Consider the following 25459-nt stretch of genomic DNA (forward strand, 5'->3'; position numbering starts at 1 on the left):
GACAGACGGATATGGTATTAATTATTACATGTATTATGAGAACTACGATTTTTGCTTTATCCTACATATCGGTCTTTTAATGTTGTCTTTAATACCTAAAAGTCTTAATTACAATAAATCTTTGTTGTTTGCTTAGGAACCTGATTGTCGAAAAAATAACTAAAAATTAGTTAAGCCGTTTCAATGCAAGAAAGAGTCTGGGAAACTCTCAGAATCATATGCACGATTTTGCGTTATTTTTCAAAGAGTTTCTGGGGGCATTAAGCGGCCCCTAGACCCCTCACCAGAATCTATTTTGCCCTCACTTTAAAAGGAGGCTAGTTACGGCCCTGGAACTTACGCATCATAATGTATAAAAACTAAGGATTGACCGAATTAGAACTAAATGTTAGATGGAGCTGGCATTTGGTGAACATTATATTCTCAAAGCAATTCCACAGGGTAAAAAAGGAAAGGGAATAAAAAAAAAAACCAAAAAAAAACATAATGGTAATTGTTTAGCAAAAGTCTGAAAAAGGATATCGCCTGATTAAAAAAAACAATGGTATCTTGCTCGAACAAGTTCGAGATTGCTAATTCCCTTTTTTGGGGGTACTTTCAGATGTTTTTACTAAACACTTTATTTCTGTCTGATTCGATATGTGAAGGAAAATGTTTTCTTAAATGTGGATATTGTGGTAAAAACAGATGTGAAGCATGTTATCTTAATATTTTGTGTTTAACATTTTAATATGTTGTGCCTAGGCCCTTACATTGAAAATAAATTAGGATAATCATTTTGATATGTTGTGCTAAACATTTTACAATTTATGTTTATAATACAGTGTCACGCTGTTTTAATATGATTTTACAGTATATATTATTTGACTTTTATTCATTTTCTTTATAAATCAAACTATTTTTTCATTTCAGTTATTATGTATAATCCTTGACGGTTTTTTTTCTAGTGATTATACATAATCCCTGAAATTTTAAGTGATCAGACTATATAATTCCTAACTGACTGGCCAGTGATTCTAAAACTTCAGGGATTCCACAATGATTTGTATAACTATAAAAATCCTTGCTAACTATACAAATCCTTGATTCCACATTATCACTGATTATACAAATTCACTGTAAAATATATATATCGAAAAATATAAATTTATGGTTCATTGCAGGTTTAGTTTTTAAATTTATTAAATTGGTAATAGTTTAACTTTTTCTTTATTTCGATAAAAAACAATCTCACCATGTATTTCATTTCTTACTGGTGCCCTGTTTCTCAATTTCGCAGTGACCAGATCTTGCTTACAAATCATGACAACATTGAGACATTCGATAAGAAAACTTATCAGGTAGAATTTTAAAGAAAATAGCTTATTTTAAATTCAATTGAAATCTTCATTTCCATTAAATCATACATTTATAGAATGTGACACAACAAAACATAACGAAATCAAAATAAGCAAACAAAATTTACAACTGTGTACACATTCAACATACATGATAGTCTTTATAGATTTCAATTTGAAAATAAATATTTCAAGATACCTTGCCACAGGTCTATAGTTTGTATAGTGTGTTCCATTATCGGGACACCAGGATTGGTGTTTTTACGGTAGGAATTGACCCTTTCGGGATCCGGGAATTTTTTTTTCAGATTTCGGGATGTCGGGATTTACTATATATTTAAATTCGGGATTTGGAATCCCATGTTTTTAAGCCCAGGATTTTAGGAATAGGACCCCCAGTTCCCCCTCACTGTTTGCACCACTGTCCCAGGTTAAGGGGGAGATTTCAGCACCTTAAATTACTAGTTTTAATCTGCGGCATATCATGCACATGTTCTAAGTTATGAGCCTGTTGTTCATCATGTTTATTCATGTTACAGCTTGCTGTTCAGTGTGAGTCAAGCTTCTGTGTTGAAGGCTGTATGGCCTTCTTTTACTTTAAGAGTCCCTATACTTTAGAGTTTAGGTTCATTCATGGTTATAGTTAGACATGTTAGATAAGGGGATGTTTAAGGTTAGGGTTTACCGTTAGGTTTCAGGGTTAGTGCTAGTGTTAAGTTTAAGTATACCTGCCAACTGCCACTATTTGTGGGGGATTTCCCCCATGGAAGCTCCCAAATGGAAATTTTAAAAGAGCAATTGTCCACAATTTATACAAAACAATTAATTTTACCATGGCTATAGGCTTGTAAAAGTATAAAGAAGCCAAAAAAATAACATTAAAATATATTTGAAGGCCCCCTTAAAGGTTGTGTAGGACTATGAGAGCCATCTTGAACGCAAAACCCCCATGTGCATTTTAAAAAGTTGGCAGGTATGGGCTAGGGTAAGGTTTAGGGTTAAGAATAGTTCAGTAGAGCTCTTTAAGGGTTGGGACCAAAAGGTAAAAGAAGGCTGCAGTACTTTGACATAATTATTTTTACATTATGACTTGGATGGGGATTTGTCTCTTTGGCATTCATACCACATCTTATTAATAAGTATATTTTGCCATTGATTAAAAACAAATGATAAACAAACTTTTTTTAACTAATTTGTTCACATTTCCCTGTCAGCTTTTTGAAAATGGATAAGGACCATGCCATTATTAAATAGCTTTATTTAAAATAATTTAAGACTGGTTGAAAGGCTTTACATATAAATAAATATATATATCAGCAACTTGAACAACATGAACAATATTTATTGATTTGTCATTTTTGTTCTGATTGTCTACCTCAGAATCTCCATCTGCTATAAAATTAAAATCCTATTGTGCCTATATCTTCTCTTAAGGAGGCTTGGCATGCTCAAGGATAAAACATTCAGCAAATTTTTAACTTTTTTTTTTCATTAAAAAATTTATTTATTACACTATTAGTTGTTACTTTATAATATGGTACAAAAAAATCAACCATATAAATCAATTTCGTTTTGGCCGTAGATGACCATGATGACTTTTAAACCGTTTATATCATTAAAAAAAGCTTCAAATTATCTCCCTTTGGTGAAAAAAAATGTCAATTTTGGCATTAAAATTGAAATGTCTATTTTACATGTTTTTAACTCATTGATGACCTATATCTTGTAATTTATTTATGATAGAACAGAATGGGTTAAAGTAGGTTTTAATTCCAGCACCTGTAAATTAATGTTCAAAGGGGTGTCAAAAGGTTCTATAATCATGATAATGTCATTAATTAATATTTCTTTAAACATGTAAAATGACATTTTTTTTAAATTTGAAGGACTCAACCTTTTGTTCAAATATTTGCAGATAATAATCTACAGTGTAAATAAATTATTTACTTCTCTAGAAGATAAAAGTAAAATTTAAATTGATTAAATCTCAATACCATGAATACATGTAAATAAAATGAAAGCTAATCCAGAAAATTTCAGGCAATAGTTCAGGTAAAAAACTAACATGACTAACATGAATAAAGACACAAAAATAAAAAAAATAAAAAATTGTATGTACATTTAGATGATACATGTATTGAAATGAAATGCAAAAATGAGGTTAAAAACTATTTTTAGGCAGTTAAGCTGCCTTATGCGAGCACCTTGGATTTGTGTCCTACCCAATAAATGCTGAAATACGTGCCTTTGTTATCATCTAGCTGGATACTATGTTATTTATAACTTACTGGACTGTTTTTTCATACTTTACATTCTGGATTAAAAAAAATATGACCAGAAAAACCTTAAATGATCGTCGATTTTCCCAAAAGTTTTGATGTTGCACATTGGAAGTAGAGCACATAAGAAATCCTTGTGTAGTTTATTATCCCCTGAGCTTTTGGCTAAGATGTCAAAGAACAAATGTATGTAATATTTTATCGCCGAAAATCTCTAAAGACAAGTAGTTAAGATTTCCCAAATTGCAAAAGTCGTAGGAATATTGTTTGTCATCAATACGTAGTACAACGTCAGTAGTCTATTATGTAATAAGTTCAACTGTTCATGCTGTTGGCGGCAATTTTAAATTAGAAGACGAAATTTTTATATCTTTTCAATTTCTAGGCAGGGGTTCAAATTAGCGGTGGTCCGAGGTCCATGACCTTCCACTTTTGCACGCGAAAATTCGACTTGGTTTCTAGCTACATGTATATGTATGCCCGACGGAGTTACCTTCCACTTACTGTAAAGAAAATAAGAAATAACTTTGCAAACCTTTTCACAACAGTCTCCAAATAAACGATCTAAAAACTTATTTTCATCATTATAATTCATGACAGCGATGTTTATTTTGTTCAACCGCTACCTTTTTACAGAAAATCGCAGAGAAATAGTGTTTAAATTCGACTAAAATCGTATCTGATTGACAAAAACGACATTGTAAATACAATAAAATGGCTGCCGTGAAGACAACATTTTACAATATCGGATCCGATTCCGGAAGTGGATAAGGGTAATTCCAGGTTTGACGGTCAACTACAAAAAAATCCAGACAGGTGACAAAATACATCTATGCATAGTAAATGAATATAAACACTAGAATCGAAAAGCAAAAGATATATGTTAAAGAAAGAAATGTTCAGCAGAAAATATTTTATACAGACACTCAAAACTAATACTTTTTGACAAATTTTAATGTCAAAATCCAATACAATGTGACAGCTGGGAACAGTGTATCTAACAATATATATATATTCATGGTCACACTACAGTATAAATTTTCTTTATCAGTGATAAATGATGATAATGCATGTGAGATGCTTTTAAAGTGTAAACAAATTACTGCAATTTTAAAGGGGTATTTTTTTCTCAATTTTGTAGGGTCAATTAAAGTAGCTGGAAGTTTCTTACTTTATTTTCACAAATAATGCAACTATATTATATATACCTAAATGCAAGCAAATCATATGATATATAAGTGGCGTCCTTAAGGCCAATCTTCCCTCTCTTGTTTGAATGATCGAGATCCCTACCCCTAAACCATATTCCGGTATTCAAGTTTAGGACAATATAATAAATAAAATAAAATATAGGAGTTGTCCCTGGACTGGAGTCACCCACCCCAGGGGTTAAGAAATTTTGTATTAGCTCACTAGCCCCGGGCTAATTGGTAGCATGATTTTACCAGCCCTGTTGGAAGAACTACTAGCCCAGCAAAACTGACCTGCTAGCCCTAGTATGCCTCACAAATTCAGAGTTTGCTGCAATATCAATGAACTATATACAATTGACAATTATTATCCATTGTACAGTAGATTTGTGCAAATTGGATACCCAAAACTTGGCAAAAACTATCCAATCACTGGCATTAGCAGATATATTCAATTAATTGACAATTGAATATTCACTGAATATTCTGTAATAATGAGTTGCCCAAATCCCGACAATATACAATTGCAAGTCTTCACCACTGCTATACATGGGTATATAATTATAAAGGATTGGAGGGTTTTTACCAGATACATTATCGCGTTTGGTTAACAGAATTATCAGCTGCTTAATTATGTAATGCTCATTATCAGTTTATAAAATTCTGACCAAAAATATTTCTGTGAATAATATCACCATCAATAGCTTTGGTCTTTTATGATTATTTTTTAAACGAAGTACAGTAATGTCCATATTTACATTCATCACAGGTAAGCTAATTGTGGGCTATAAATAGATTACCCTGAGCACGGTCTTTTAACTGAACTGAAATTGTATTTGTTAAAAAAAAATATTTCTTTAAAAATCGAATTCATTTGAACATCAATGAAGATTATCATGATTGATGAAAATTTATTGCATCAAGTTTAACCTGATGCTATTTAGTTATCTATCAATCATGTGTTTCTTTGTCTAATATGTTCTCCTATTTATTTGTATTGTACTCCTATTTTTTTGTATTGTAGTCCTGTTATATTATGTTGTCATTTCAATGTTATATTTAATATTGCCATTAGAGTGCGAGGTTTGGCATGCCACAAAAACCAGGTTCAACCCACTATGTTTTCCTTTAAAAATGTCTTGTACCAAGTCAGGAAGATGGCCATTGTTTTATTTTTGTTCGTTTCTGTTTGTGTTACATTTTAACGTTGCGTCGTTTGTTTTCTCTTATTTTTTAGTGTAAATTCATATTGCGATAATACGTATCACGGTACTTGTCTATCCCCAATTCATGTATTTAGTTTTGATGTTATATTTGTATGGTGCTTGGTCCGTTTCTGTGTGTGTTACATTTCAGTCTTGTCATGCTTGTGTAGTTGTTCTCTTATATTTAATGTGTTTCCCTCGGTTTTAGTTTATTACCCCGATTTTATTATTATTTATGAGTTTTGAACAGCGGTATACTTCTGTTGCCTTTATTTATGTTTTCATAGACTGTTAATGTTTAGATCATGGTTCTGAAAGCATCTTGACAGTATGTAAACAATAACAAAATTGCGTCCATTACAAGTGCACATGTTTCAAAAGTTATATCTGACAAAAGTCAGGTTTCTGCTGTCGAAAAGGATTCACATTTATGTTGCAATAAATTATTCTGAAGAAGGTGCAATCAGGTTGCATAAAAAGCCTGAATTGATGTACTGATACATCAATATTGAAAGTTCGGGATCCATTCAGAGTTATTTGTTCTATTTTAAAACTTGTACAAAATAAGTTAACACGCTGATGACGTAGTTGAATCTGATTGAGAACTTGGAAACGGTTGAGATCCCCACCCCTTAATCATATGTATTCATGTTTGTGACAATATTAAAAATCAAATGAAATATAGAGAGAGCCGCTGGGGTCACCCCACCCCTCCTGTTTTAGAATTTAAAAACGGCCCAGGTCTCCAACCCTGAACCATATATATTCATGTATGGGACAATATAACAAATCAGATGAAATAAAGGGGGAGTCCCTGGGGTCAGGATATACCCTCATGTTTGAGAACTTAGAAATGGTCAAGAATCCTCACCCTAAACCATATATACTCATGAATGGGACAATATAACAAATCAAATGAAATATAGGGGAAGTCCCTGTGGTGACCCCACCTCTTCTGTTTGAAAACTTGGAAACAGTTGAGATCCAAACTGTAAAACAATATAATTAACGTCTGTGCCAATATAGCTTATTGAATGAAATAAAGGGGGAGTCCCTAGAGTCACCCGACCCCCTCCTGTTTGAGAACTTGGAAACCGATGAGATCCCCACCCCTAAACCATATATATTCATGTATGGGACAAAATAACAAATCATTTACATTTAATATGGGCCAGTCAGTCAGACTTCAACTTGTACTACTAGCAGTCAACTTAAACCAATGTTAACTACCATTAGTAGAACAACTGCAATCATTGCAAAAAAAATTCAGGGCAGATAGATATTGACTTGCTCTAGATGCTTTGGTTTCATAGTTATAAGCAAAAAACTGCATTTTACCCCTATGTTCTATTTTTAGCCGTGGCGGCCATCTTGGTTGAATGGCCAGGTCATCGGACACATTTTTCAAACTAGATACCCCAAAGATGATTGTGGCCTAGTAGTTTCAGTGGAGATTTTGTAAAAGATTACTTAGATTTATGAAAAATGGTTAAAGATTGACTATAAAGGGCAATAACTCCTAAAGGGGTCAACTGACCATTTTGGTCATGTTGACTTATTTGTAGATCTTACTTTGCTGAACATTATCATGATTATTGCTGTTTACAATAACTATCTATAATAATATTCAAGATAATAACCAAAAACAGCAAAATTTCCTCAAAATTACCAATTCAGGGGCAGCAACACAACAACCGATTGACCGATTCATCTGAAAATTTCAGGGCAGATAGTTCTTGACCTGATAAACATTTTTATCCCATGTCAGATTTCCTCAAAATGCTTTGGTTTTTGAGTTATAAGCCAAAAACTGCATTTTACCCCTATGTTCTATTTTTAGCGGTGGCGGCCATCTTGGTTGGTTGACCAGGTCACGCCACACATTTTTTAAACTAGATACCCCAAAGATGATTGTGGCCAAGTTTGGATTAATTTGGCCAAGTAGTTTCAGAGGAGAAGATTTTTGTAAAAGATTACTTTAATTAACGAAAAATGGTTAAAAATTGACTATAAAGGGCAATAACTCCTAAACGGGTTAACTGACCATTTTGGTCATGTTGACTTATTTGTAGATCTTACTTTGCTGAACATTATTGCTGTTTACAGTTTATCTCTAACTATAATAATATTCAAGATAATAACCAAAAACAGCAAAATTTCTTCAAAATTACCAATTCAGGGGCAGCAACCCAACAACCGATTGACCGATTCATCTGAAAATTTCAGGGCAGATAGATCTTGACCTGATAAATTTTTTTACCCCATGTCAGATTTGCTCTAAATGCTTTGGTTTTTGAGTTATAAGCCAAAAACTGCATTTTACCCCTATGTTCTATTTTTAGCTGTGGCGGCCATCTCGGTTGGTTGACCGGGTCACCCCACACATTTTTTAAACTAGATACCCCAATGATGATTGTGGCCAAGTTTGGTTTGATTTGGCCCAGTAGTTTCTGAGAAGAAGATTTTTGTAAAAGTTAACGACGACGGACGACGACGGACGACGACGGACGCCAAGTGATGAGAAAAGCTCACTTGGCCCTTCGGGCCAGGTGAGCTAAAAAATGCATTGTGATGTCAATTTTTTATTGAAAAAGCATGCATAGCAGTACAAAAACATAGGATTTGACAATAATGAAAGTCACATACTGTGCAATGATAAAACCATTATGAGTACAAGTGATTTTTATTATTTTAAACCCTAGCTATAGCTTTGAATATTGCTTTAAAAACTTGGGGGGTAAACTGTTTTACCTCTGTCTGTCCATCCATTAGTCTGTCTGTACCATGAATAATTGCATTGCATTTTTGTCAGAAACTACTTGCCAAGGATTTGGTTTTAGGGTTTTAGGGTTTATATAAGTCAGCTACTTGTATACCCAGTGATGCATTTTCCAGATTCATCATTTAAATTCAGGGAAAAAAGAAGTCATTATCATCACTGTAAAAGTGTTTGGATTTGTTGGTAAATATCACCATGATCACTGACAAGGTCAATTGGCTATAAATACCTTGTGTGCTATAAATGGTAAGAAGCACTAAGTTTTAAGTTGATTAGACTTCAGCTTCATCAAAAAATACCTTGACCAAAAACTTTAACCTGTAGCGGGATGAACGTACAAACAGACATAAAGACGAATGGCGGAACAGACAGATGGACAGATGCACAGACCAGAAAACATCATGACCCTCTACTATTGTAGGTGGGCCATAAAAAATATAGATTTGATCTGATTGATATATTTTGCTTCATAAATGATCTTGTGCTGGACAGCAGGACCCCTTGCTGAACCTGATTACAACAAAAAAGTTATCTGAATTTGAATTTGTTGAAATAGTTATATTCTGACAAAAAGATTGAAATGCTCTAGGCCTGCAAAATTTGACAACTTTTAGGACCTCTGCATTCTGTTTCAACCCTCAAAAAGACTAAAGTATGTTACAGAGTTGAATCAATGATAAGTCCTTGTCATTAAATAAAGATTAATATTCTGATATTGGATTTCTAACAGGGGAGGGGTTTCTAATCAGAAATCACTTCTACCAGTGTTCTATTGAAATCACTCTGAAGGAACATTAAATAAAAGTCACTCCATTCATCCCCCCTTTTTAAGTGACTGAGGCAGAAGTGCACCATGTGAACTTTTGTCATCACTTTGCGTCTGTCGTCATAAACTATTTCAAAAACCTATCCTCTGAAACTACTGGGCCAAATACCTTCAAACTTTAAATAAATGGTCAATAAGGTATCTAGTTCATAAGTTGTATCAGAAGTTTTGATCCATCAACAAACAAACACATTTTGTTTCAGCACTGAAATTATACAATTTACAAACATTTGATTTGATTGATAAATATAAAGTAATTTTTTTTAAATTCAAATTAATTTTTTTTTTATATATCTGTTTTTCACCATCTAGAAATTAATTGAAAATACTGCTGGTATCAGAAATAAACACCAATTTTAATTCACTCTGTGCAGTGATTTTAAATCATTTGCACAAGTGATTTTAAATCATTTGCACAAGTGATTTTAAATCATTTCTACAAGTGATTTAAAATCATTTCAACAAGTACTTTCTAATTGAATGGAAATCACTCTGTGCTGTGATTTAAAATCATGTGTACCAGTGATTTACATTATTTCAAAATGTATGTGAAAGACACCCTTTGAAGTGTTTTATTTTTATTTATAAGAGTGATCAATACTATGAATGATTGTATTCCATTTACTTCACTAGAAATTATAATTATGACCTGCAAAATCTTATTTTATCACTGCTCAGGTCTTTAGTTTTCTACAAATGTTGGTTAAAATGTTTGCGTTTGTTTTTGGTCAAAGCATTTTCAGTTTATTATTGTTCTTGCTGTTCCTTTTTATGCCCATTTGTAGTCTACGTAGGGCCATTAAATTTTAGCCTTGTCCATGTTGTCTGTATGTCCAAAAATGTGTTTCTGTTCTCTAACTTAAATTTGCCTCAACCAAATGTTATGAAACATATATAGACAATGCTTATATTACCGCCAAACTCAGCTATAATTGTTTTTGATTAATGGTCTTGTATATTTTATTTATTTATTTTTACCTTTTTTATAGTTATCTAATGTCAAGAAGACCCCTGTTGTGATGTTGTTCTTTGAAAGAGAGGGATAATCCTGGTTTCTTATTGAAAATTTTCCAAACAATAATAATCACTTGAATGAGTGATTTAAAAATATATTTCTTATCACTGGTAGAAGTGATTTTTAAAAAGTAATGAAAGGGAATTAACTCTTGTTTTGTTGAAAAAATCACTTGAGAAAGTGATTTTAAAGATCACTTGTACAAGTAACTCCCCTGACTGGTAAATATGATGTGAATATGATCACAATATGGCGGCCGATTTTGTTATTTTGTATCAAAAATGAAGGCAGTCAATGACAAATACGTCTGAATTTTCTGTTTATTATACGGAAAACAAGTAAGACAATGTCTTCAACGAGTTTATTATGGTTTTCCAACTGTCTGTCATTTCGTTTCCTCCATTGAACTACGGTAAACATCGCAAATTGTGCCCAAGTTGTTGTATGCACATTTCTTCAAAGATAATTGCCGACTGTCCGATTCTATTTGAATGAATTAATGTGGATGATCATTAATGACCCAACCGATAAACGGATTACCTATTACAACAGATTATGACACCAGCTGTAACCATTGATTAGCTTGGGGTCGTAAACAAAGTCATAAACTTTTCCCCAGGTAAAATTTAGTAATTAGCGTATCATATTAATACGAACAAATTAATATGCAATCGATCTTCAAAAAAGGCAGGGCGTCCTGGAAACTGTAAAAAGGGCACAGGGCGCCACTCGGAAAAGGGCGGACGCCTCGCCCTCTGAAAACGGCCTAGCTGGAACACTGCATATAAAGTATTTGCCTTAAAAATAAACTCATTAGATTATAAACATAAATTTACTATAAATGAATGATTAATGTTGAAGCAACATTGCCACAATTTTCATGATTACATTTGCCTTGGTTTTTGGTTAACTGCCTTCAGCGCTTACAGCGCTTTGATTTTTTTTTATTAAATTCATATAAAACAAATAGAAACAATTTCAACAAATGGCTCCAAAGTTTATGATGACTATTTAGCAAGTCTTAAAGATCTACATGTACATGTACTCTAGATCTGCAAATTAGAATATAATGATTTTTTTTATGATTGACAGGGCATATCCATCACTGAATTTGAGGTTAAATGTGAATAGCAAGCAAAATGAAGTAGATATTGTGTTACCAGGGTTAAGATATGATGATATTGATCATTTTGGTAAGTCAGATGAAATGTATACATGTTTGAAAATTCTTGACAGAAGACAAAATGTAAACCTAGATTCTGTAAAAAGAAAGTTTACCAAAAAAAACAACATTAAGAGTTCACCATTTAGCTAGTAATTCAAGTGTCCAGTGTATTCATCAAAATATTACATTTGGCATTAGTTCCACAATTGTTTATACATATGTTAAGTAGTTGTACATAAACAAGAGATAACAAATATGTGTGTCCATGACTCCATGTACCAACCAACCACATAAAAATGAAAAGGAAAAACATACAGTGATAGTGAAAAGATGACATTCTTGTATTATTAAAAACGCAGTCAATAAACATGATAAAGTACTCAATCTCAGGTCATGTTTATACATGTATATATATACATGTACCTTAATTGTAAGTAAATTTTACTAGAACCTGCACTTGTAAGATATGTTTTTCTGAACTTTTTAACCTAGGGGCATTATGTTTTTGGTCTGTGCATCTGTTCGTCCTTCTGTTTGTCCGTCTGACCTACATGTACTTCAGGTTGAAGTTATTTTTTTATCAAGGTAGTTTTTGATTAAGTTGGAAGTTCATTCAACTTGGAACTTAGTTTACATGTTCTCTTTGATATGATCTTTCTTATTTCAATGACAAATTAAAGTTTTGACCCTAATTTCAGGGTCCACTGATCATGAACATAGAAAATTATAGTGAGAGTGAGGCATCCATGTACATTTGTACTATGGATACGTTCATATTTTAATTTCAATGTACATCTGTTATATGTGTTTGTCTACTAAAAGACTTATTTACATACATGTAACATTATTACATACTCTTTATCTTGTATAATTTGTGTACCTTCTTTCCATACAGGTCAACCAGACATATGGAGGGTATTCGACATGATGAATACTGTAGAGACAGCAGCATTATATAATCAAGAGTCATTCCTTGACTATAATACCTTACTGAAACAAAACTACTCAACCATCACCAAAGCTTGCTCAGTTGATATTAAGAAGGACTTTTATGAAGTTATTACTCCAAAAGCTCCAGTGGAAGTGAGTTGCAAATTGAAACGGGTCGGAAATACCTCATTTACTACAGTTGTAGAACTTTGTTGTGGCGGGAAAATGAAACCATCAGTTTCCTGTAAAAATATCCATACAATTATCAATGTTAATGAAAATAGCGTGGAACAAATACCTGAATGGTGGAGAAAACGTTATGAGATAAAGGAAAATGCTGATGAAGATAAAAATCATCGAGCTGCGTTCATAAATCCTCAAGAAAAGCCAACAGACACATTCTATAATGAATTTTCCGTCCCGTTAAGTGATACTGACATCAGGCATAAAACTCGCTGTGCTTCTTACTTTCAGTATTTTATTGAAAATGCCAGCATTGCCTCAAACAAACAGTTTTACAGAAATATTCAAAGAAACTTTCATGAATTTCATATCAAGAAATTTAATTTGTTATACCTCCAAACAAGTAAATGGGGTGACGGGTTATATTCAGAGAGCTGGGAAGATGAAAATAATCCTCTAATACTGCATTGTCAGATCAGTTCACAGATTGATAGAATTCCAATATGGTATGGACAGATATTATTGTTCTCCGAGGCATTTGGTGTGCACGACAGATAACAATTGATGATCAAATTAACATTGTATTTGTTTTATGATATTAAATTTGAAATACCTTGTGAAGGTTATAGTTTTGCATTTCTGAACATTGAGGATGTCATGTACAAGTTATTAGGTGAAAAAAGTCAAGAATTTAAAATTGATACTTTAAGTCAGAAGAGCATTAGTTAGGGAACAAATTAAGAATAAAATATTGATAGGTCATAGAGCTCCTTTCCGAGATATTTCATTTTTAAGATATGGTGGGAAAAGGCTGACTCAGACTTTTACGTAATGTTTGCATCGGTACTATTTGGGTCTCAAATTTTAAAAAAAACCTCAAGAATTTGCATAAATTTTGACAAATGGCCCCAAGCCCCTTTATGATCTATTAAGTCTTATATGAAAAGATAAAAGGGTGTTATGGGGCAAAATATTTTACCTTGTATTGTATGGTAGAAGGCCAAGTTGTCCAAACATCTGACACAAATTTGAAAACCTCACCCTAGTACATTCAACGTATGGAACAGTGGTCGGGATTAATCTGGCTTATCTCGCATGTCTCAGTTAAAAAATTCTAATGGTGGTGGTGGGTTGAACATGTTGAGACCTGGTTTTATTGCTATCCCAACCTCCTGCTTATATTGCAATGCTTAAAATATTGTTAAAATGACAACACTAAGTGACAGGAATACAGTACAAACAAACACAAGAACTCTCAGTACAGAGAAATCCATTAATAAATAATATAATGTAGTACATGACAACATGTAACTGCAGAATAAAAATAGACATCTATCTCCCTAAATGATGCATTAGTGGTCAAAACAAGAGTACAGAAATGTAGACAAAGCAAAAACTGTTCACCATGTATGTTAATTGAACAAAATTATCAACAGGACTAGATGTACAAAGTAGTCAAGTGTACAGAAGACTTCTCTTATAGAAGTGTCGGCCCTTTAACATGCATATATGTTAAATGATGATTTCAGACACATAATATATATAATATATGCAAAAACATCAAAACATGTAAGTGTAGTTAAAAACTGAAAGCTGTAAATATGATGAGCAAAATAAGACCTGCAATTAAAACATATTGGCGTAATTGTCAGCTGAATTTTTATGAAGATTCCTTTTCATTAACAGAAAAAGCAACAAAAAAGATCTACAATATATAGGTCAACAAAGACAAATTTGAAGTTTTTTATACGACCGCAAAAAATTATTTTGGGTCGTATAATGGTATGATTTCGTCGTTTTCGGTGTCTTGTCAAAGACTGATTTGGTTTCCGGACAATACCTTTAGTTTTTAAGTGTATGGGTCACTATGAAATTTTGTAGGTAGGTTGGGGATGATAGTCGAAACCGTTTAGGAATAAGGGGCCTAAACAACCTTTCCAGTTTCATGATAATAACTTGTGTATGTTCCAGACCATATGAGTATTTGGACCATATGCGTATACTCATATGGTCCGACCGTACGCGTATGGTTGGACCATATGAGTATAATACTCGTTTGGCTATCAACGGGCCGTACCATTTGAGTATTTGGACCATATCGGTATATATTTTTTTTAATTACATTTTCAATAATACAAAAACCGTATACATCTTAAAAACAATGATGGTTACATGACAATGTATTTTTATAATTTAAATACAACGTAAAATTTAAATATTGATGTCATAGTTAGTTTTCATCGCTAATTACATTATTGCATGTAGACTTGAGGTGATATTTACTTTATATTTGTTTGCGAATGAAAAGCTAGCCTAATTTGTAGCTGCGTACAGTGATACGGAGGTCTTGGGCCATTTCCGATATGTCTACGGTGTTTTAAAGACGCTCTAGATCTCAAATATCGTAGCATGACTGCAATACACCATACTCACAAGATAACTTAAATAAGCTATGTTACTTTCCAGTGACTTCTTGTGTAACAGTTCATTAAGAAATGTTTCGAATTTATTTTTTGAAGTCGACACATTGCCGCTTACAGCTCGTAATAACAAATCCGTAATGACCATCGTTTATTATAGTTTTGGCAAGTAAGTAAAATTAACAGTGTGAAACTTTTAATTTTTATTGTCGAGCCTGCAACTTTTGTTGCAGAAAGCGCGACATAGGGATAGTGATCCGGCGACGACGGCGGCGGCGTTAGCTAACTTCTTAAAAGGTTTATATTTTGGAAGGTGAAAGACCTGGATGCTTCATATACTTTGTATATAGATGCCTCATGTTACGAAGTTTCCGTCAGTCACATGTCCAATGTCCTTGACCTAATTTTCATGGTTCAGTGACTACTAGAAAAAAAAGTTCTGAATTTTTGTAATGTTGAATTCTCTCTTATTATGAGTAATAGGATAACTATATTTAATATGTGCGTACCTTGCAAGGTCCTCATGCCCGTCAGACAGTTTTCATTTGACCTCGACCTCATTTCATGTATAAGTGAACAAGGTTAAGTTTTGGTGGTCAAGTCCATATCTCAGATACTATAAGCAATATAGCTAGAATATTTGGTGTATGGAAGGACTGTAAGGTGTACATGTCCAACTGGCAGGTGTCATCTGACCTTGACCTTATTTTCATGGTTCAGTGGTTATAGTTAAGTTTTTGTGTTTTTGGTCTGTTTTTCTCATTCACTATGCAATGGGTCTAGTATATTTGTTGAATGGAATGATTGTAAGGTGTACATGTCTAGTGGGCAAATGTCACCTGACCTTGACCTCATTTTCATGGTTCAGTGGTCAAAGTTAAGTTTTTAAGTTTTGGTCTTTTTAACTTATATTATATGCCAAAGGTCAACTATATTTGGTGTATGGAAATATATTATGATCTAAATGTCAGTCCCGCAGGTTTAATTTGACCATGATCTTAATTTCACGGTTCATTGCACAGTGTTAAGTTTTTGTGTTTTGGTCTATATTTCTTAAACTATAAGTAATAGGTCAACTATATTTGTTGTATGGAAGCATTGTTAGCTGTACATGTCTGTCTGACATGGCTCATCTGACATTGACCTCATTTTCATGGTTCATTGGTCTTTGTTTAGCTGTCATGGTTTATGTTAAGTTTATGTGACAGTTGTAATAAAGCTTTATACTTAGGAATATCAACATAATAACAATGATTAGTAAAGAAGGCGAGACATTTCAGTGTGTGCACTCTTGTTTAATATGATAGCGTCTTTTTAATGAATGGTCATACCATATGAAAAGTTTAGAACTATTAAAAGTAAACTGTAACCATAACCCTGACCATACGCGTATGGTCGGAGCATATGAGTATATACCCATATGGTCATGACCATACGCGTATGATCCAAATACTCATATGGTCCGGAACATGTATAAGTATTTTGATTGCTCTGATATTGTACCACAATTTTGAATACCACAAGTAGAAGGTTAGAATTTATTTTTGGGTTATGGTGCCAATAGTTTAGAAATAAAGTGCAAAAAAAATTAAAAAAATTGTAGTTTCTGAACGATTACTTGTGTATAAGTATTTTGATTGCTCTGACATTGTACCACAAATTTTAATACCACAAGTTGAAGGTGAGGATTCATTTTGGGGTTATGGTGCCAATAGTTTAGAAAGTTTTGGGACGAAAACTTGTATGTGAGTGTATGGATCTCTCTGACATTGTACCACAAGTTTCCATATCACAAAGGAAAGGCTGGGATTGAATTTGGAGGTAATTGCTCTAAGGAGGGATTAAAAAAAGGTGGGAGGGAGTCCAATCTTTTTAAGGAGTTCATTATTTTTTTTCATACTTATTTCAAATTTCCAATTTTTGAAAAGTTGCATAAAGAAAGAAGAAATGCTCAATAGAACAGTATTGCAAAATAGATTTGTAAATTCTTTGACCACATTCATTTTGTGTCAGAAACATATATATATATTTTGTGGAATGGGCTTTGTGCATTGTTAAGGCTCTACGACAACCTATAGCTGTTAATGTATGTGTCATATGATTTCTTTTGGAGAGTTGTCTCATCAGCAATTATATCACATCTTCTTTTTATATTGGAATAGAAGTTTTATGTGAAGTAATGACCACATGGTGTTGTTGTTCCACAAATTGGAATAGAAGTCTTTATATGAAGCAATGACCACATTTTTGATGTTGTTCCACTTTTTTAAACACTATTTCACGTAATGTCATACTTTCCGAAAAAAATAATAAGCAATGTTTAATTTTGATCGTTTGATAATCTTACATTTTCAAGTGTGGTTAATATTATGAAAGAAAATATATATATTTTTTTATTATGTAAACTAATTAATTATTTGCATCTAATAGTTTCTATAAGAACTAGAACACACCCGCGAAATCGCGGGCATTCATAGCGTTTTTGAAAGGATGTAAAGTGTTGTAGGAAGAATTTTGTAAAAGACTTGAGAATTTCAGGAAAAGTATCAAAAGTCATAGGTACATTTTGTACTTGGGGATAGGAAATGTTTTTTTAACACTACTCCTTTATTTCCAAAATTCCCATTTTTATACGACCGCAAATTTTGAAAAAAATTTCGTCGTATATTGCTATCACGTTGGCGTCGTCGTCGTCGTCGTCGTCGTCGTCCGAATACTTTTAGTTTTCGCACTCTAACTTTAGTAAAAGTGAATAGAAATCTATGAAATTTTAACACAAGGTTTATGACCATAAAAGGAAGGCTGGTATTGATTTTGGGAGTTTTGGTCCCAACATTTTAGGAATTAGGGGCCAAAAAGGGCCCAAATAAGCATTTTCTTGGTTTTCGCATTATAACTTTAGTTTAAGTTAATAGAAATCTATGAAATTTTGACACAAGGTTTATAACCACAAAATAAAGGTTGGGATTGATTTTGGGAGTTTTATTTTCAACAGTTTAGGAATTAGGGGCCAAAAAAGGGCCCAAATAAGCATTATTCTTGGTTTTCGCACAATAACTTTAGTTAAAGTAAATAGAAATCAATGAAATTTAAACACAATGTTTATGACCACAAAAGGAAGGTTGGTATTGATTTTGGGAGTTTCGGTCCCAACAGTTTAGGAATTAGGGACCAAAAAGGGACCCAAATAAGCATTTTTCTTGGTTTTCGCACCATAGCGTTAGTATAAGTAAATAGAAATCTATGAAATTTAAACACAAGGTTTATGACTATGAAAGGAAGGTTGGTATTGATTTTGGAAGTTTTGGTCCCAACAGTTAAGGAAAAAGGGGCCCAAAGGGTCCAAAAGAAAACTTTGTTTGATTTCATCAAAATTGAATAATTGGGGTTCTTTAATATGCCGAATCTAACTGTGTATGTAGATTCTTAATTTTTGGTCCCGTTTTCAAATTGGTCTACATTAAGGTCCAAAGGGTCCAAAATAAAACTTAGTTTGATTTTAACAAAAATTGAAACCTTGGGGTTCTTTGATATGCTGAATCTAAAAATGTACTTAGATTTTTGATTATTGGCCCAGTTTTCAAGTTGGCCCAAATCGGGGTCCAAAATTAAACATTGTTTGATTTCATCAAAAATTGAATAATTGGGGTTCTTTGATATGCCAAATCTAACTGTGTATGTAGATTCTTAATTTTTGGTCCAGTTTTAAAATTGGTCTAAATTAAAGTGCAAAGGGTCCAAAATTAAACTAAGTTTGATTTTAACAAAAAATAAATTCTTGGGCCTCTTTGATATGCTGAATCTAAACATGTACTTAGATTTTTGATTATGGGCCCAGTTTTCAAGTTGGTCCAAATCAGGATCTAAAATTATTATATTAAGTATTGTGCAATAGCAAGTCTTTTCAATTGCACAGTATTGTGCAATGGCAAGAAATATCTAATTTCACAATATTGTGAAATAGCAAATTTTTTTTTAATTAAGAGTTATCTTTCTTTGTCCAGTATAGTAAGCAAAAAATATCTGCAAGAATTTTTTTTAATTGGAGTTATCTTTCTTTGTCCAGAATCAACTTAAATCTTTGTTATATACAATATACAATGTATATTCACTTTTTACTACCAACTGATAAATTTAAATAATCTTTACCATTCAGTGATAACAAGCAGTTTTTTTACATCATGTATTTAAATGAGTAGTAATTGTTGCAAACTCCATTAGAATATTTTAATTGAAATTAGTTTTGGAATAAGGGAAAGGGGGATGTGAATAAAAAATTGGGTTAAATTTTTCTCATTTGAAATTTCATAAATAAAAAGAAAATTTCTTCAAACATTTTTTTGAGAGGATTAATATTCAACAGCATAGTGAATTGCTCTAAGAGAAAACAAAAATTTTAAGTTCATTTGAATACATTCATTCTGTGTCAGAAACCTATGCTGTGTCAACTATTTAATCACAGTCCAAATTTAGAGCGGAATCCAGCTTGAATGTTGTGTCCATACTTGCCCCAACCGTTCAGGGTTCAATCTCTGCGGTCGTATAAAGCTACGCCCTGCGGAGCATCTGGTTTGTTTTCTATTAATTTCATTATGAACATACATTTAGTGTACATGTATTATGAACATTCTAGTCAGGAGCCTGTAATTCAGTGGTTCAGTGATATTTGTTTTTCGTTCATTTCTTGTACATAAATAAGGCTGTTAGTTTTCTCATTTGAATTGTTTTACATTGTCATTTCGGGACCTTTTATATCAGACTATGCAGTATCGGCATTTGCTTATTGTTGAAGGCCGTAAGGTGACCTTTAAATGTAAATTTCGGTGTCATTTTGGTCTCTTGTGGAGAGCTGTCTCATTTGCATTCATATATACCACATCTTCTCTTTTTTGTAAAACATTTAGTGACTTGAGAATTTCAGAAAAGGTATCAAAAGTCATAGGTAATTTGGGACAGGATAATTGTTTTTCTAGCCCGGCTCCTCCTTTTTCCACAATACAAAAGAGAACAAACAAAAAAAATCTTTTTTGTTTGTTTGTTTGTTTGTTCTCTATTTATTTTAATGACACATGAATAATTTTAGCGCTTATCTGTATATTATGAACATTCATTAAAAGGGGTCGGGGCAGAGGCGGATTTAGGCCCCCCCCTTTTTTCATGAAAATAATTGGTTGCATATATAGGGAATCACTGAAGCATGACCGGAGCGGGACCCTCTTAGGCAATCAACGGGCGCCTGCGTATGAAAATTTCTGAATCCGCCACTGCGGAGGGGCCCTGATCCCAATATCCCGGGCTAATATAACATGAAATCCTGAGGTTCTGAATTTTAAAACATGAAATCCCGGGGTTCTGAATTTATTATACAAATTAAATATCTCGTCATCCCGAAATTCGAAAAAAGAAATCCCGGATCCCGAAATGATCAATCCTGAAATTTCGATCTTAATAACACCCGTTCAAGACGTCACGAAAGTGTATTTTCTTTTTCCAGTCAATTCTCAGCTTAATAATCGATCCACGGCGGTCATTGATATATTATACCGACCCTCTCTATTAAATAAACCCTGTGACTGCCGTGGATAGTAAACTTGAAAATGATATCAGACAGAAAATACACTTTATTCGTAGTATATGTATTTGTTTCAAAGTAAAAAGAAAAACGCACACCGGAGGTCTAATCCGACTTAAATTTCGTCCAATGACGGATATAAGACAGAAAATACACTGTACTCGTAGTATTATATTAATGTATGTTCTAAGTATACAGAAAAACGCAAACCGGAAGTCTAATCTGACTTAAAATTTCGCCCAATGACGGAAACATATCCGGACGTCTCTTTTCTCGTTTTTCACCCAAAATAACTCAATCTGAATAATTATATGAATGGATGACAAATGTGATTATGTACTGTACCCATAGGACACAGAGGCATGATGATTAATTTATTGTGGAAAGAAGAGAAGCGACACCCAAAATGAGGTCTTCTCGTTTAATAGTATAGATAACTAGAAGGTTATGGAGACTATCATATACAAAATAACTCCAATGAAATCAAACCGTTCCTTGTAGATTTTAGTTTGATAAGCCAATATATTCACATTTACATCGACTTGATTTTAATTGCTCTTCAACTTCGTACTTTATTTGGCCTTTTAACTTTTTTTGGATTCGAGCGTCACTGATGAGTCTTTTGTAGACGAAACGCGCGTATGGCGTATATGTAAAATTTAGTCCTGGTATATATGATGAGTTTATTTACATGGTCAAATGTCTATATACAAAGACTTAGTTACAATTCAGATATTGTTTTTTTTCAGAATAAAAATAAGACATCAGTGGAATAATATTTGGTGTATGTCCTACATATGGTTAACGCTTAAAGTTGTGTCCGTATTTTGATGCATCGTTTGTTCTACCTGTTCTTGTATCATTTGTATTGACGTCGGCATCGACATTTGTTCGATATCGCGCATTTCATGGTATTCAAATTGATCATTTTCCGGCGACTGCGATACACCATCGTCGATATCTATTTCGATAGCCATATTGATTTCTTCATAGTGATCAATGGTATTTACTGTATCCACTTTATTTGTATATGAAGGTGAACTCATTTGATTTCTTCGATAGCATTGGAGAAAAAGATAACGCAAACTAAGGGTAACTATCACAAGTAATATCACTGTTAACGAGATCAATATAATTTCTGTTATTTTGCTAAATATGATATTTTCTTGTTCTTGAATCCCTGCAATAAATACACACAACATGTGGCCAGTAAAATATCAACGTATACTTTAAAAAGAAATGTCTGTTATGAAATATATATGAATAAATCCTAAGTGATGGCAAAGTGGTATAACGGTATTTTAATGACACATAACGCCTAAAACAACCTCTAAATGCATTTAGGCCAAACAAATGTTAAACCAAGATTGAAAAATTGCGAAGACAACATTATACCAATGAACGAAGAGAACCTGTTCATTTAACACTGGATGTTTTTTTTAAACATAAACCTTTTGCAAACAGATGATTGTGAACCTATTCGATTTAACTTTAGCACACATATATCGCGAGTGCATACTTTGAAAGGCTGTCATCAGTGTTTAATTCCGAATGAACCTAGTAAACAAAATGAATTGAGTTGTCTAGGCATTTCTTAATGTTCAGCAATGCATGTCGGTCGCAGCCGCAATAACAATATTTTCCAAATGGAAAATGTATATCCCTATCGGTCTAGTTTTCATAACGCTTTGATTTGTTTCCTTTTTCTTCTCTTAAAGCTATTTGTTTAGATTTTAATATGTTCCGGGCTTAACCACATGATATATATAATTAACCATTATTAGATTTAACTGTATGTTTATATTTGTGGTTTTCTAATATTCTGTCTGGTCTTCAAATATAGGTGACCGTAAACAGGAAATTTGACAGTAGAAACTCTTAAGAGGGAGGAATTAAGTAAATATCTCTGTCCTATTTTTTTCACTTCAAAAACAAAGACAAAAGAGTGTTCTATTTTGTTGGCCATCAGTGACGTTTCTTACATGGGTGTATCCTTAAATATCAATTAGAAGTCAAAAAGAACATATCAAATTTGTGAAACTTTGTTTAACTATTGGATTGTTTCTATACCCAATAACCACATGATTGATGACAACAACCATAGTACGGTGTTAATAGATTGTGTGAATAGCAAATGCCAATTATTGTTTTTCGTCTTTACTTATGCATGTTTCTATTGTACGAACATTTTTAATGATTTTACGGCATTACGTTTACGTGAATGAACGTCCACGAACAATGGAGTATGACTGCGATTTTTCTTAGAAGTACAAATTGAATGAAAAAAATAGGTACCTAGACATCCGAATGACCAATATCCAGTTGAACCCCATCCTGTAGAAACTCCAATATTTGTAACATTTAATGGGTTTGAGGTATCATTCCATTCCATGATTTTCTCATTCCATTCATTTTCAACTCTGATATGTCCATTGCTCCATTTAATATAAAATGTTTTATATTCGTTTTGGTTTAGAACGTGTCCATAGTGTGTTGCCAGTGCTCTACCTTGTTTTCTGTCGCGTATGACCGATTTTGAGTTAGCCCAACCGCCTAATACTATCTCATAAAGAGGATCGTGTACAGTATTTGATGACATTAAAGCTAAATGAGCATCATTGCTGGCCTTAACCTTGAATCTAATACTATCTCTTACTGAATTTCCAATATCAATGCCATGGTCTGGTAAAAGAATGTATTTATACAGGTTTGGGGTTTCAATACTTGGTATCTGACAATCTGTAAAGATAACAATAAAAAAACAGCAACATTTTAGTAGGTATGAGATTTGAGTCACTTACACCAACATCATTAGGTCTCTGGTAGATTGTTGTCTCACTGGAACTTATCCCAAATATTTTTTTTATTTGTCAAATGCTAGAGACGTTTTCAATTTCCTGTACGGGTAACAATTTTAATTCTACGTTGATAATTTGAGATGCTTTTAGTCGCTACAAATCATTTCCCAAACAAAAAGTACTTTAAACTTTAATATGGTTACGTATGTCTGTTGGTTTTATTCAAACATCATTTTCAATATAATTAAATTTTGCGACTGTCATACAAGGCTGAGGTTTGATTAGCTCTAAAACCAGGTTTAATCCACCATGTACAACAAGAGAAAATAAATGCTTGTACCAAGTCAAGAATATGCCAGTTGTTATCCATTCGTTTGATGTATGTGAGCTATTTTTGATATGCCATTTGATTAGAGACTTTCTGTTTTGAATTTTCCTAAGAGTTCTTTTTTTTTGAATTTTTATACGACCGATTGAATTTCATTTTAGTGGTGTAAAGTAATCAAACAGTCATCGTTTTTGCATTGCACATAATTGAAAAAGTATTCTTTTAGGTGAAAATTAATTTGACTGTTAAATGTAACTTCGCTTACCTTCATAATTTGGTACAGTTGATGAGATTAAACGACAAAAGGAAAACATAACAGCAAATGTGTACATTTTATCGTTTTAATTGTCTGTTTAAAATTGGGAACATATTTCTTGGATTTCCACCTATGTATTACATGTACATGTGGACGTTACCTGCACCGTATATAAAGACAAAAAAAATTATCTTAGAAAGTACATTATAGTTATAAATATATGTATATATTTGAAGTGTTATAAAATATTACTTAAGATTAATGAAATAATTCAGAAAATAAATCAAGGCAGTGTTTCGAGTTGTCAGTATAAGGATATGAAAATGATATACTAGTATATTAATATTAATTGCTTTCACCTTCTTAAAACTGTGTGTTTTTAACGGCACGAACGTACTTAGATACGGTAACGGAAATGAACAGAAGTATTTGAGAATAAAAATGGGGAGAATACTCAAATCAATTAAGATTTAAATAACAAAAGCATGCAACAACTTTGAAAATAGACTGGGAGACAGTTTTGGAAATACATAACAGCTAATCTCAAATATAGAGGTTTTAAAGAGCATGTGCAAATCATTTAGGTCTGTTTTCATCTTCGACAATGGAAATCTCTGACATTGTAGACAACATCCTTTTTTTTTATCTTGCATTAATAACTTTTTTCGGTTTACAATTTTAGTATATTTTCTTTAGTTTTCCACAAAAACACAAAAGAGGGTTACACATGCATTATTTAAGTGCAATTACTTCTATAAAGAGTCTATTTACGATTTTGGAAAAAATGACCTTTTTGTAGATCTCATATTTTTTGATCGTTTTTGTTATTCAAAGTTTGTATCTATTTTTTCTAGTCTTCAACATAATAGACGAAAACAAAACAAAGAAAATATAAAAAGTCGATTTCCTACAAGGGTTGACGATTATTTCATACTGCAGACAAATGATTCAAGTGTTAAGACTATTGGATAATGATAATACACATCTCGAGTGTCTGAAAACATTTAGCTTATTACCCTTTTGTCTGTTACTTCGCTTTAAGGTGGTACCCAACACTTTCCCTAAAATTAATTTGGCTCGTTTAATTTTCATAAAATTTTGACAAAGTATTTACTTTGACCCTTTTACAAAAATATAAAAAATTTAAAAAATTTGAACCAAGCGTTTTATCAGAAA

At 32.7% G+C, this 25459-nt stretch overlaps 2 protein-coding genes across 2 annotated transcripts; one reads left to right on the plus strand and one right to left on the minus strand.

Annotated features, from left to right (window-relative positions):
* Nucleotides 1-1229: 1229 nt before the first annotated feature.
* LOC134721591 (uncharacterized) lies at nucleotides 1230-13526 on the plus strand. The gene is made up of 3 exons (XM_063584690.1): nucleotides 1230-1340; nucleotides 11724-11824; nucleotides 12692-13526. The coding sequence occupies exons 1-3, from the start codon at nucleotides 1303-1305 to the stop codon at nucleotides 13465-13467; spliced, it is 915 nt and encodes a 304-aa protein (XP_063440760.1). The 5' UTR covers nucleotides 1230-1302; the 3' UTR covers nucleotides 13468-13526.
* An 8166-nt stretch (nucleotides 13527-21692) lies between these two features.
* On the minus strand, nucleotides 21693-25318 carry LOC134722838 (uncharacterized). The gene is made up of 3 exons (XM_063586469.1): nucleotides 24293-25318; nucleotides 23197-23640; nucleotides 21693-22081 (listed from the first exon to the last, which is right to left on the minus strand). Exons 1-3 carry the CDS (start codon nucleotides 24357-24359, stop codon nucleotides 21693-21695), a joined length of 900 nt encoding a protein of 299 aa, XP_063442539.1. The 5' UTR covers nucleotides 24360-25318.
* Nucleotides 25319-25459: the final 141 nt, after the last annotated feature.

The sequence above is a fragment of the Mytilus trossulus genome, chromosome 6 (assembly GCF_036588685.1).
Source record: "Mytilus trossulus isolate FHL-02 chromosome 6, PNRI_Mtr1.1.1.hap1, whole genome shotgun sequence".
NCBI classification, from domain to species: Eukaryota; Metazoa; Mollusca; class Bivalvia; order Mytilida; family Mytilidae; genus Mytilus; species Mytilus trossulus.